General features: G+C 37.0%; 2 protein-coding genes across 2 annotated transcripts in view; both read left to right on the top strand.

Moving 5' to 3' along the window:
• The window catches only part of LOC107086583 (disintegrin and metalloproteinase domain-containing protein 8-like), a 10,698-nt gene extending 2,177 nt beyond the window's left edge, over positions 1-8,521 (top strand). The window contains exons 2-25 of the mRNA XM_015377631.1: positions 68-196; positions 288-361; positions 438-516; positions 975-1,051; positions 1,678-1,879; positions 2,486-2,563; positions 2,652-2,720; positions 3,026-3,195; positions 3,286-3,367; positions 3,457-3,599; positions 3,837-4,014; positions 4,102-4,191; positions 4,363-4,558; positions 4,659-4,740; positions 4,825-5,005; positions 5,091-5,177; positions 6,217-6,301; positions 6,603-6,714; positions 6,816-7,011; positions 7,222-7,269; positions 7,669-7,725; positions 7,832-7,882; positions 7,977-8,057; positions 8,374-8,521. Of these exons, the coding sequence (XP_015233117.1) occupies positions 68-196; positions 288-361; positions 438-516; positions 975-1,051; positions 1,678-1,879; positions 2,486-2,563; positions 2,652-2,720; positions 3,026-3,195; positions 3,286-3,367; positions 3,457-3,599; positions 3,837-4,014; positions 4,102-4,191; positions 4,363-4,558; positions 4,659-4,740; positions 4,825-5,005; positions 5,091-5,177; positions 6,217-6,301; positions 6,603-6,714; positions 6,816-7,011; positions 7,222-7,269; positions 7,669-7,725; positions 7,832-7,882; positions 7,977-8,057; positions 8,374-8,418 (2,592 nt within the window). The 3' untranslated portion in view covers positions 8,419-8,521. The remainder of the gene's footprint in view (positions 1-67; positions 197-287; positions 362-437; positions 517-974; positions 1,052-1,677; positions 1,880-2,485; positions 2,564-2,651; positions 2,721-3,025; positions 3,196-3,285; positions 3,368-3,456; positions 3,600-3,836; positions 4,015-4,101; positions 4,192-4,362; positions 4,559-4,658; positions 4,741-4,824; positions 5,006-5,090; positions 5,178-6,216; positions 6,302-6,602; positions 6,715-6,815; positions 7,012-7,221; positions 7,270-7,668; positions 7,726-7,831; positions 7,883-7,976; positions 8,058-8,373) is intronic.
• Positions 8,522-9,901: 1,380 nt separating this feature from the next.
• The window catches only part of spef1 (sperm flagellar 1), a 6,748-nt gene continuing 3,989 nt past the window's right edge, over positions 9,902-12,660 (top strand). The window contains exons 1-4 of the mRNA XM_015377648.1: positions 9,902-10,061; positions 10,159-10,270; positions 11,770-11,917; positions 12,040-12,079. Of these exons, the coding sequence (XP_015233134.1) occupies positions 9,953-10,061; positions 10,159-10,270; positions 11,770-11,917; positions 12,040-12,079 (409 nt within the window). The 5' untranslated portion in view covers positions 9,902-9,952. The remainder of the gene's footprint in view (positions 10,062-10,158; positions 10,271-11,769; positions 11,918-12,039; positions 12,080-12,660) is intronic.

The raw sequence follows: 12,660 nt of genomic DNA, 5'->3' as shown, positions 1-12,660 counted from the left end.
CTTTCTTTCTTTCTTTCTTTCTTTCTTTTAATTTTCTTTTATCCTGAACCTTTCTAATCTAATTGTAAAACTCTTAGGTATAATTGCGGGTAATGTAGGGAAACTGCCTCATGTGATAAAGTACCACACAGCAACACCTCAGAGGCTGCAGGGTTGGTCCCTTTCAAACGATGATGCTGCTGCTGCTTCAAACAAGGTAACAAACTTCCTGTCTTACCTTATAAGTCAACTTCAATAAGTCAATCCTGCACTGAACACATCTCATTTCATTTTTGGTCTTTATAAAGAAATACCCAGATGTAGTTCAGTACTCAGTGAACATCACTGGAAAAAACCACACTCTGCACCTGGAGAAGAACAAGTGAGAACACTTGAATTCTAACTTAGCCCATTCTTATTCTGTGTACTGTTTCTTAAATTTATTACCATCTTTTCAGAGATCTTGTTGGGAAAAACTATACTGTGACCTACTATTCTGATCAGGGTACCCAAGTTTCAACTCCCTCCGATCAAGAGGTATGCACCTTTTCGCTTTCTTTTTGTATTTTATTGGTAAACATGAATGGAGCAGTTTAATTATCTTGGCTTGATTAAATAAGCAACAGAAAATTATGCAACACTTTACACTAGCACACCGTTTGGTCTGGCACTAAATTCTGTCACAGCTTGTCTCTGTTAAACATTAGAGAAAGAGGTTCTGCAAGACAGATAGATCCTTATATTTTAGATTTTTACTGATCTGAGCAGCCTCATCCTTCTATCACAATCATCTGCATTATGACATTATTGCTAAATATCCGCTGACATACTAATACATTTCCCAATATCAAAGTTCCACATTCTGATTATTTTGAGCAAGAGGAAATTACATATTTGTACATTTCCTATGATATACCCATGCGATGACTTATCCACATAGAATAAAAGTTTGTAAAGCCCTTAAACTAAGTCATTCTTAGAAAAAACTTTTCCAGGTCCAGTGCTACTACCATGGACATGTTGTGGGAGTGGAGAACTCCTCCATCAGCATTGGCTTATGCTCTGGAATAAAGTAAGTGATAATTTTCCTTCATCTTATCAGTCCTTAAGAAACATGTTAATTAAGTAAAGATTTTATTGAACATGAACATTGGAGGGTTTTAATTGAGCAGTGAGTGGCATGTGATCAGATTGTCTAATTTAACAATAAGATTCGACATTTAATATGTCCTGCATTACAACAATACCTAATTTTGCATTTTTACATCTTCATTCTGAGATTTATTTATTTATTTAGATATTTATATACATTTTTTTCTCCAAATTTTCAATTGCTTCTTTAAATGTTTTATTTCTTTTAACTCTTAGTTTCTGCACTTTCACTGTACCACAAATTGTGTACTAACAACCAAATGGTGTTTTTGTACAGTTTTATGTAAGCATTGTTAAAATAAAAAAGTGTCCTTCTTGTTCCCTGACTGATCAGCAACAGGATACAGCCCCATTTCTGGGATATCATGAAAAGGACATTAAATTGAAGCAATACTGCTAGTGCTTTTTTTTTTTTTTTGTCAGCTGGTTTAGGAGACAGTACTCAGTCCAAATTATTGGAAAGTCAACATGTTAATGATAGCAGTCAGGTAGGGTTTTTTCATGACTTCTTGGATTTACCATAATCATTCTTTCCCCATATTACAGGGGGTTTATTATTCTCCAAGATCAGATATACCTCATTGAACCTTTGCCTGGCGACGAGACAGGACACAGTGATGATGATCTGCATGCCGTCTACAACTACAAGCACCTGAGGAGGAAGAGGAGCTCCTGTTCCCATGGAAACACAACCACTTTCTACGACCACGGAGCTCGTCCGTCTGGACTCTTCCAGCTTGGCAGCCTGGTGAGGACTGTACACGGACACATTCACAGAGAGTGTGGATTTACACAGCTGATAATTTATGGTGCAGACAGTTTCAGATACGATGCCACTGACAATCACCCACCAAAACCTGATAAAAAACATTTAATAAAATACATACAGATCAATTATGTTGAATTTCACTAAAACAGCAGCACTATACAGGTACACATTGGATGCAGTATTTAAAATTAGACTTTCTACACAGCTGAGAAGAGTTGACTTTTTTGCTCATATGATAATAAAATCCATATTAGTTGCAAGATTATTCAATCCATAAAAAAAAATTAACTAAACATGATCCTTAAATAGTATGTGACTAACTAAATTATGTGTAAAATTTTTGCAAAATGCACAACATTCATTTGATCTTATTTGAATTTTTGAAGTTTTCGTCACTCCTTCAGATTGATTGTTAACTTTCACAATGTTTTAGGGAAAACATTTTTTTTTCTTACTTTGCATCCAGGGTCTGAAAAGAAAAAAACCCAACACACAAATAAGAACGGGAAATATTTGAAGAAAAGAAATCATGATCCTTACTGCTTTTGTTTTATTAATTTTTTCCATGGTTTATTCCCCTTTTAGAAAAGTAGAGCACTGAGCAAAGAGCATAAAAACAAACCCAGGACTGTGGAGCTGGCAGTAGTGGTGGATAAAACAGAGGTTAGATTCCACCTTTTTTCTTTCTTTCACGAAATATTTTTTGGGGAAAATATATTGGTTGCAATATGTGTTTAAATTCTTTTTCCAGTACAAGAAGTTTGGTAGCGAGAGGGCTGTAGAGGCCAGAGTGCTTGAAGTAGCAAACCACGTGGACAAGGTATGTTTGTTTCAATGGAGCTTTAAACTGAGAGATTTTTGTTTTTTTTATGAAACTTTAAGTTTAGAAAAAAAATATATCCGGAAAACTGTCTTCAAATTTCATCCTTTAATAATTAAAACTTAACTAGAAGTAAAAGTTCTCTCACTAGCATTAACTGTGAGTCTTCACACATAAGCTGAAAACATTCACACGTATCACCCTCAGCTCACAATTTCTGTTACTTCTATTTTTACACAAGTCCATATCTCGTAAATCAAGCGGTGATTTCTGTGAATCACTGTCAATTCTGCATTGCGTTGCAGCTGTATCGCCCTGTGGGTGTTCGGGTCATGTTGGTCGGTCTGCATATCTGGTCGTACAAAGATGAGATCGAGGTCAGCAACAACCCGGAGGTCACACTTGGTCGATTTCTTGAGTGGCGTCGACGGCACCTGCTGCCGAGGACCAAACATGACAACGCACAATTCATCACGTAAGATACTTTTATTTGAATTCTCCACCAAAAATTGTGAATGTGTTCATGCTGTTAAATGTGATATTTAAATATTTCATTTTTGTTCAGAGGTGTGGACTTTGACGGCTCCACTGTTGGACTAGCAAACACTAATGCAATGTGCACCTCAAACTCTGGAGCTGTCAACGAGGTAATAAAAATATATGCTGAACTCCAGACATTTAAAGACATAATAAAGGAATTGAAAGAGTCTGATATTGAAAAGTCTTTGCTCCATAGGATCATAATACCAATTCAATAGGAGTGGCTTCCACAATAGCTCATGAGATGGGTCACAATTTGGGTTTGTCCCATGATACAGAGAACTGTGTCTGTGGCTCCCTCACATCAAAGACAGGCTGCATCATGGCTGAAAGTGTTGGGTAAGCCTGTGTCTAAAATACCTGCAGTGTTATGCAAATGTAATAATAATGATTATTATAAGGTAATAGTAATGATATACGTTTAATTTTTTTCCCATAAAGTTTTTATATCTTAGACTAAGTTAATAAAGTGCACGGTGGTGAATTTATTTCCAATACCTCTTATTTTTTCAATTATTAAATGCAGAAACTGTTTTTTTCTGTCTAATGATATGTATTCAATTTCTATTCCCATAGCTTAGTGTATCCCCAGCAGTTTAGCAGCTGCAGTCAACAGCAGCTCAGTAGGTTTTTGGAGGAGGTCAACCCTGCTTGTCTGCTAGATACTCCCTCCACTGATCGCATCTATGGAGGACCAGTATGTGGCAATGCATTCTTGGAGCCTGGAGAGGAATGCGACTGTGGGACTGTAGAGGTTAGGGGATACTAAAATAAAACATGCTTTTGCAAACTGCAAATAATGCTCACACTAGAAAATGATTTGTATTTTTCTTCTTCACAGGAATGCAAGAATCCCTGCTGCAACGCAACAACCTGCAAGTTAAACACAGGAGCTCAATGTGCAGAAGGAGAGTGCTGCCACAAATGCCAAGTAAGTACTACTCACTCCGCTTACTACTTGCTAGATGAGGAGTCAGACTGATGCTAATTATATAAGTGTATATCTAGACACCGGGTGACTATTCCGTCTGGCAGGTTTTGTTTGAGTGGATGTATTTGACTAGTCAGTATAACACCATCTGTGTTTCTGTCCACACTACAGCTGAAGCCGACAGGCAGCATCTGCCGACCAAAAGCCGGAGACTGTGACCTCACAGAATACTGCACGGGCTTTTCTGCAGCCTGTCCGACTGATGTGTTTATCCAAAACGGCCGACCCTGCAACCGTGGAAGAGGATACTGCTACAATGGGAAGTGTCCCTCGAGGCAAGATCACTGCAAGAGACTTTGGGGACCAGGTTATATACATCTAATTAGTTATTTGCTTTTAATGCACTTTTATTGCAATATTCCAACACTTACCATACTGTCTGTGGGTTTGTTTATGGGTCTGTTCAGAGGCTGAAGTTGCCGTAAATGCTTGTTTCTCTCAGTATGGAACATGCAGAAGGACTCTGTTTAATCAAAGATGTTCCAGTCGGTATGTAACTAAAAGCCACATTAAAGTCACTGGTTTTATGTCATCTTTCATTGAAGGGTTTCTTGTGGTTGCCTTTTGTTTCAGGGATCAATCTTGTGGAAAACTGTTCTGCTCTGGCGGATGGGAGTTCCCAGTGACATCCAGGAAGTTCGTTTACATAGTAGGAAACAGTATAAATTGCAATGAGGCAACCATGAACCCAGAGGACAACTACCCATCCAATCTGGGCATGGTGCCTACTGGTACCAAATGTGGTGATAATATGGTGAGATATGAGATTTCCTGATAAAATAAACACAATCCATGTCGTTATAGACTTTATGGCCTAATGTGTGCCTTGTCTTTATCAGGTTTGCTACAATCAAAAATGTGAAGAAATCAAAAACATTAAAGCCTATGGAACAAATGACTGCTCATCCAAATGTAACAACCATGGGGTGAGTGCCTGTTTCAATTTGTCAGCTATCACTTTATCATTCACTGTTTTTCAAGCTTTTCCTACATAACTGAATTTAAGGTAAACTCACACATCAATTTAATGCAATGTGGACCCAAACACAGTGAAAGCAAGGCCTTCAGATTTCATTCATAAAATACAGTTTTATATGGTGGAAAGGGGTATTTTTTTCTTGGTATGGTACAGTAGCTGTGCAACTTAATAAATGGGCCCCCTGCATAGGAAATCAAAGGCACGCAATGGAAAGTCTCTTTGTATTTGGTAAAGTAGGGAGTAACAAAAACTGTCATTTGAAACATTGCATTTCTGGTAGCACTCAAGTTGGATGTGGCGGTTTGTGTTGTAGCTCCGACCAGCACCGTCACACATGAGCTTCAGCTCATTCGCGAAAAAAGAAAAGATTATGTCAAAGTTTTAAACAATATGCTTTGCAATAACTGTGTTTTCTCCAAAAAATCTGCCTATGTTCAAGCTATAATTCCCTGGACACTATTTGATGGACAACAACAACTGTCTAGCTCTGCCTATAGTCATTTTTTTTTTTTTATTATTATTTTCCTTTAACGTTATCATTTGTCTCTAAAACTTCAACTTCACCTCAGCTGCTAGCTGCAGTTAAACATCTTCTTTATTTGGCAAATTAGGCTCTGATGCAGAGGAATAAAATAATTCTGGTGCAGATCATGATTGATCTGAATTTTATGCACATAAACAATACCTGATATTCCTTCTCTCTATCTGAGTCATCAATTAAACTGTGTTTTGTCCTTCTCTAGTTTTTGGTTCTTGTTTCCCTTAAATCCATGAGTTGGATGTTTTCAAATCAGCAACAAAAAATAACTCCTTCCTCCCTTCCTGTGTGTAATACCGTCATCTTTTAAAACAATGTAGTGATTAACAGTGATTCATATATATTTAATTATTTCAGTGTTGTTCTTTCTGACTCAACATTATGATGATATATGCCCTCTAAAGTCCTGTGAGAGCAGTCACCCAGCTAACAGTGGGATCTTTAATAGGTATGCAACCATGAGAGTAAATGTCACTGCGATCCAGGCTGGGCCCCCCCCTTCTGTGCTGTGCAGCAATCAGAGCTGACTCAAGGTATTGTACTTGGTAAATATTCTTGTCCACAGTGAATTTGTCTCTTTAAATGCTTGACCTTTTATAAGACTCGGATATACACGTGGATCCGCTTCCAACGTGATTTAATACTTATGGACTCCGAAACAGTTGTTGTCTGTTCTCAGGAGCGAAAACAAATAATGGTGGAATTCAATTTCCCCATTAGTCCGCACAAATTACATTACAGTTGTTGTTGTTTTTTTTTTTTCTTCAGGACAGATGAGCTGTATTGTTGCTCATACACCGTCATAACCTGTTGTGTATTTGTGTGTGTATGTAGATCCAGGCCTGGCTGTTATGATTGTGTCAGTGGTGGTCGGCTTACTTCTGCTGCTGCTTCTTCTTATTGGCAGTCTGATGTGCTTCCTCAGAAAAAGGACACCGACAAAAAGGTGAAGCAGCAGTTGTTTTCTTTATTTTATATCTTTTAGCCTCATATTTATTTATTTATTTTTTAAATTAAACTTTATCTCCTATGTGTGTTTCCTTATAGGTTTCTTCCCATGACCTCAGGACAATCAAACCCTGTGTTTCAATCAAGCACCAAGCGAGGCAGTTCTCGGATCGCAACCTCACACATCAGCCAGCCTAAATTTGTGGAGTCGTCTGTTTCCCAGTCCTGTAGACCTCTGTTCTCTTCTGTCAAACCACAGACTGGAGGTCTGAGGCCCTGCAGAGCAGCTCCAGAGGTGAGCCTGAACACCCTGGCTATAGCTATACAAAGACACTGCATATGTTTTTACTTATATTGTCTTTGATAGCTAACACAAAATATTTCCATCAGTGGTTATGGGTTAAAGCCAACATTTCTTAAAACACAATGAGAACTGAGGCCAAAGAAGAATGGTTTTGCATTATTTTCCTCTGTTTAATATTTATTTATTTATTTAAATTTTCAGCCTCCCAAGAAAGAGCCATCAATGTCTAACTTATCAAAGGTTCACCAGGTAATCTGAGTTTTCCTTATTTTCCTTTAGTCAAGCTAGATATTGGCTGAACTCCTATCTTGAAAAACACCAAAGTTTTAGCCAGCAGAGAGTTTAAGACTGTTAATATTTTCTGACATAACTGCTGCTTAGGGAACTTTATTTGAGATTCCAGAGAAAATATTTTTGTAAATGATGTAGTAGGACTGGCAAACATCGCTCAACAAATATATCTACTTACTAACCAGTTAAAAAAAAAAAGTACATTTTGTGGCTACAACAATTACTGGTTTTATTTTATTTAATAAAATGAACTAAATTATGTTATACAGGTTTTTTTGTTTTTTTATTTGTATATATGACTTAAGACTGTGACATCAGAACTGTTACATCTTAAACTTTGGTTCATTTCTTTTACAGGTTGCAAGGACTTTAATGCAGCCACCAAATATTTCAAAGCTCCCAACTTATCCTGAGGTAAAGAAACACAATAACATATTTACAAAGTGTTAATTGCCAAACCTAAATGAATGCAGTAAAGATTTGAAATGTGCTGAGCTTATGATTTTTTGCGGGTTTACAGACAAAGCCCCTCCCACCTTCTAGACCACTACCACCACTTGCGGCAAAACCAGTAAGTGATGCTGTGCGTCTTTCTATTTGCATTCAAAGACCTTTCTTTTGTTTTATTTGCTTCTTGCTTTAACTATTGATATTCTATCGCTTAGAACACAAAGCCAAAACCTCCAATGCCTCATCTGAAGCCCAAGCCCTCTCCAGTCCAGTCTTCCTTGCCACATACTCAGCTGGTACGTAATCACAAAGCAGACAGAGTGAATAAGACTTTCCAACCTCTGACATTGCAGCTGCTCGCATCCAGACATCGCTAAATGTTTTTAAAGGCATTCCCATTTCAAAAGACATCTGTGGTTTTTGGCATGGCCCTAGCATGGCAGCGTAATGAATAAGCAGCGACTCACTGCACGAGACATGAAGGTCTCTGGGATTAATAACTTGGACTGTTGCTCCATAAATTAAACAGGAGGGGAGGTTTTGATAAATAACACTGAATAGTTATCTAAACTCTGTGTGTAACTGTGTTTATTCATATTCTCTTTCTTTTAGCTTAGAGGGAGAGTTCCGCTGGTTCCCCCCAGTAGGCCAAGATGACAGTGAGAGTGATTTACACGGTGGTAAATAAAGGTTCACTGGCAGAGACTATGGAAGAGCAAAAGGAGCTTCACTGAAGACACTTATATGTTAAAAACAAAGAGTTCTGTTTTATGAAACCAAGGATGTAACAGTCTTGCTGTGGGTGACCTTTTGTACACGTCCTGCTAGTACCAGTCCTCAGCTGGTGTGCCTAAAGCATTGTCTGAAAACCCGAACTTAAGTGCTTAACGAATGACAAATGGTGCTGCTGCTGTTAAGATGATTGATTTAAATGTTAAAGGGAAATGATTTACTGCATTACTTCTGGGACTTTCCAGCTTATTATGAGGCGCCTGCACTACCAATGTCTTTGTTTACAAATATCCTGGATATGACTAGATTTCTTGCACATATTATTCTGCTTTCAAAGGCTTGGTGGAAATTTTATTCTGCATAATTGGATATGTTAGTGAATGAGAAATCAAAATTCTGCTGCACGGTCCCTAATTTTTCTCACCTTTGTTGGAAAAGAGGGACTTTATAAGATCATAAATGTGTTTGTAAAGGGAGATAATCAGGTTTGTCATGCTTCATGTAAACTCCTTTGTTAATACTTGATCTAAACTCAGAGAACTTGTTATACTGCCAAGAATGTAAACACCCTCACATGTTTGATTTTTTTTTGTTTGTTTTCTTTAATTCTGGTACTTATTATTTGTTTTATAATAATATGAAAGACAGAGACACTTTGGATGAAAAGGACAAAGAAAAACTGTTAAACTCTTCAGACAGATTTTCGCGTCAGTTTAAGCAATTTAAGTTAAATTTAGACTGCATTTCCTTTTTCCCTTTATTTAATGTCTTTTTTATAGGAATTGTCTGTTTTTTGTTTGTTTTTTGCCACAACATTGGCGGTTTTATTGGTCATTTTATGTAGCTGTTTTGTACTTGTAAGCATTTTGCAGTCTTTTATGCATTTTCTATTTATATTTTATGACAAGTGGTTAGCCTTTGACTATCCTTTCAATGCTGTTAACTGGTTGCTGTGCATTGCTTTAAATTTCTTTGTCCACTTTTATGTTGATCTACCTTTCTTTGTTGTTTTTGTTTTTTTTTTCATCACATCTTAGCATTTGTTTTTTTCATGTGGGTTTATATATCACACCATCCATCATTGGCAGAGACCTAGTAGCTCCACCAGCTGCTGTGTAATGTGCTGTCCAGCACTATCATAGGCACTTTTATATGTTTGTGTGTGTCTGTAGCCGATTTTCTCCCAATCTGTAGTGACTTGTGTATATGACATCATGATTGTAATTCTTAAATAGATTTTTCCAATTATCTGCAGTTAGAATACACATGAAAATATTGTGCCTTCGTTTGTATTTCATTCTGTCTTGCAGTAAATCAGCAAAACTAATTTTTCCTGTCTTTTTAATCGTAAGTTTCGATTTGAAAAAAAATCGGTTGCCTAGCAACGCCCCAAACAAAACATTTTAGCGGAGCTAACGAGCTAATTGTGCTATTCTCAGAGGTAAATATTGTGTTCACAATGGATCATTCTCTAAGTGATGAGGAACAGCGGCAGTTGCTTGCATGGGTAGATAATATACCCTTTTCCAGGCCCAAAAGAAACATCATCAGGGACTTCAGTGATGGAGGTAGAGTTTGTCTCGTGTCTGTTTATGCTAGCCGGTTGTTTACCAAGTTAACCGATGTCAGTTTTTGATTGTTATATTTGCGGACTTTTCCATGCAGTGATGATTGCGGAGATAATTCAGCATTTTTTCCCAAAGTTTGTTGACCTCCACAACTATAGCAGTTGCTGCAAAATTCAGCAGAAACTTAGCAACTGGAGCCTTCTAAACAAGTGAGACATTTCTATTATTTCTATTCTAATATTATTATTTTCTTCTTTTTTTTTTTTTGGTATTCTCTTATCATGCCTTTGGTAAACATCTGCCTAACACAAAACAAACAAATAATCATAATAATAAACAAGTACTCTTCATTGGGAAAAATTACCATAATTTTTAATACCTTTGTTTTGTTTTTGCCCTTAGGATTTATGTTAATGATCTCAAACAGCAGGACAAAATGGTTTAGTTTAATCTTTTACTTGGCCATGATTTGGGGATCAAAATGGTATTAAAAGCCTTAACAATAACAGTTTTGAAAGTTGTTATTAAACATTTACAGGGCTGTGGAAGGGAAAACAGCCCACAGCATAATTCTGCCACCACTCTTAGACTTAGACACTTAGACTTAGTGTCTAAGTAGTAATTCTAATTAATTCTGCCACCACTCTTTCTTTTGTGCCATTGAACGACATCGGTAATGTCATTGCTGAAAAGCTGAATCTTTCCATATATATATATATATATATATATATATATATAGGGAGAATGGCGGCCAAGTTGTTAGGGCATAGAGCTTGGAATCATGAGGTTCTGAGTTCCAGCCCCACTCCCACAGACTGCCACTCTGGGTCTCTGAGCTAGACCCTTAACCCCACACTGCTCCCTGGGTGCCCCATAATAGCAGCCCACTGCTCCCCAAGGGGGTGGGTTAAATGCAGAGCTAAATTTCTCCAATATAAGATCAATAAAGTTAAGTTATTTTGATAAACAACGCAGCAAAAGAGACAGAAAATGCTTTAACCTGATATGCCTCCCAAATGAACATTTTTACATATATGGTGTTTAATGGTGGTAAGGATACCTGATGAACTCAAGATAATTTTTTACACCCCTTATTTACATGCTAACGGTGCATAGTGGCAACCAGGAACTAATTTTGGCTCGTCGTTAGGCCTGGGAGCAAGGGCTAAAACAAATATGGTCTCTGTGGGATGTCAAAAATATGCCTCATCCACACAAGACGCAATTGATTATCAATGAAACTGTCCCATGCCATTCTGCCCAATTAAAATATGATGTTAAAAAAAAAAAAAAAACTTTTATTATATTATCTCATAAGAGCTGTTAAAAGAGAAAAGAGTGTAGTTGTGACTTGTGCAAAAAAGGACTTATTCACCATTGAAAACATTAAAAAGTGAAAAATTGTATTTTAATTCTTACAAAGCACAGAGTATAACACAGAAAGATTTGTTGCTAGGATCACTAGACTAGTTTTTGATGTTCTACAAACAATAAGCCAAACCTTTCGCTGGACCTTTTCATCAAGTCATGAGAAAACAGACATACACCCACTCACCCACTTCCTCACTGGAATGGCACACAGCCAGCTACAGATTTATGAGCCCCCACTCTAAACATAGCCATCCCTGCAGGCCCATTAGTTAATTACATGCCATTTGCTTTCGACTCCTTCTTTCTATCAGAAACATATGTTTTTCTGTATGGTCAGGAGGGTGTTTCCCAAGTTGGACATTTATGTACCAGAGGAGACGGTAAAGAAGATTGTTGTAAGCACCCCTGGAGTTATAATTCCTGTGCTGAACATCCTCAAGAAGAAGATAGAGGAGAAAAGGGAGCAAACAACCAACAACTCACCAGTTAGTACATCCACATATGACTGGATTTCTTTTCTTTTTTTTATTTTTATAAAGCCTTCATGTCAATATAACTAAAAATCACTGTAGTTGGCTTGCTTTAACATTTCCTCACTTTTATACAGCAATACTTTTACACCGGGAGCCAGGAGAAGCCCCTTTCAGGTACTAATTTAACATTTGCATTCTGTTATTTTTGTTGTTTTAAATGAGATCAATCTATTGCGAGACAGTGATTTAATATTTAAAATGACAAAGCTGCCATAAGGTGATGATATCAACTAAATGACCAAAACTAAACGCGCTGATTTAGAACAATATGTGATGACTTTGCTCACTTTCTTAATGCTATGCATGCATTACAGAAACCTGATGGGGTAACAGGGTAAGCTGTGGAAAAAGTTAGCTGACAGTGCACAAAATGTGCCTTTTTAATCTTAGCAGTCCAAAATAAGTGTAATTTTAGACTTTTTGTAGTGGTGTTGTACTCAGCTAAATTCTAAGTTTTTTACAGAACACTTGTGGAAACAACGGAAGTTGACCAAATAGAAGACTATGTAGATAAAAGCTAATAACTGCAAACAAAGCAATGACTGTTACCAGCAGCATGTTTTTCTTTTTCAAACTTCTGAGTGCAAAGGAATTACAGATTAATATAAATGCTTTGTGTCAGAAGCAACTGAATTTGTATATACACACACACACATATATATATATATTTATATATATATATATATATATATATA

This window comes from Cyprinodon variegatus, unplaced genomic scaffold, assembly GCF_000732505.1.
Source record: "Cyprinodon variegatus isolate N-32 unplaced genomic scaffold, C_variegatus-1.0 Scaffold157, whole genome shotgun sequence".
NCBI lineage: Eukaryota > Metazoa > Chordata > Actinopteri > Cyprinodontiformes > Cyprinodontidae > Cyprinodon > Cyprinodon variegatus.
The sequence above is the reverse complement of the archived record's forward strand: the minus strand, read 5'-3'. Positions and strand labels throughout refer to the sequence as shown.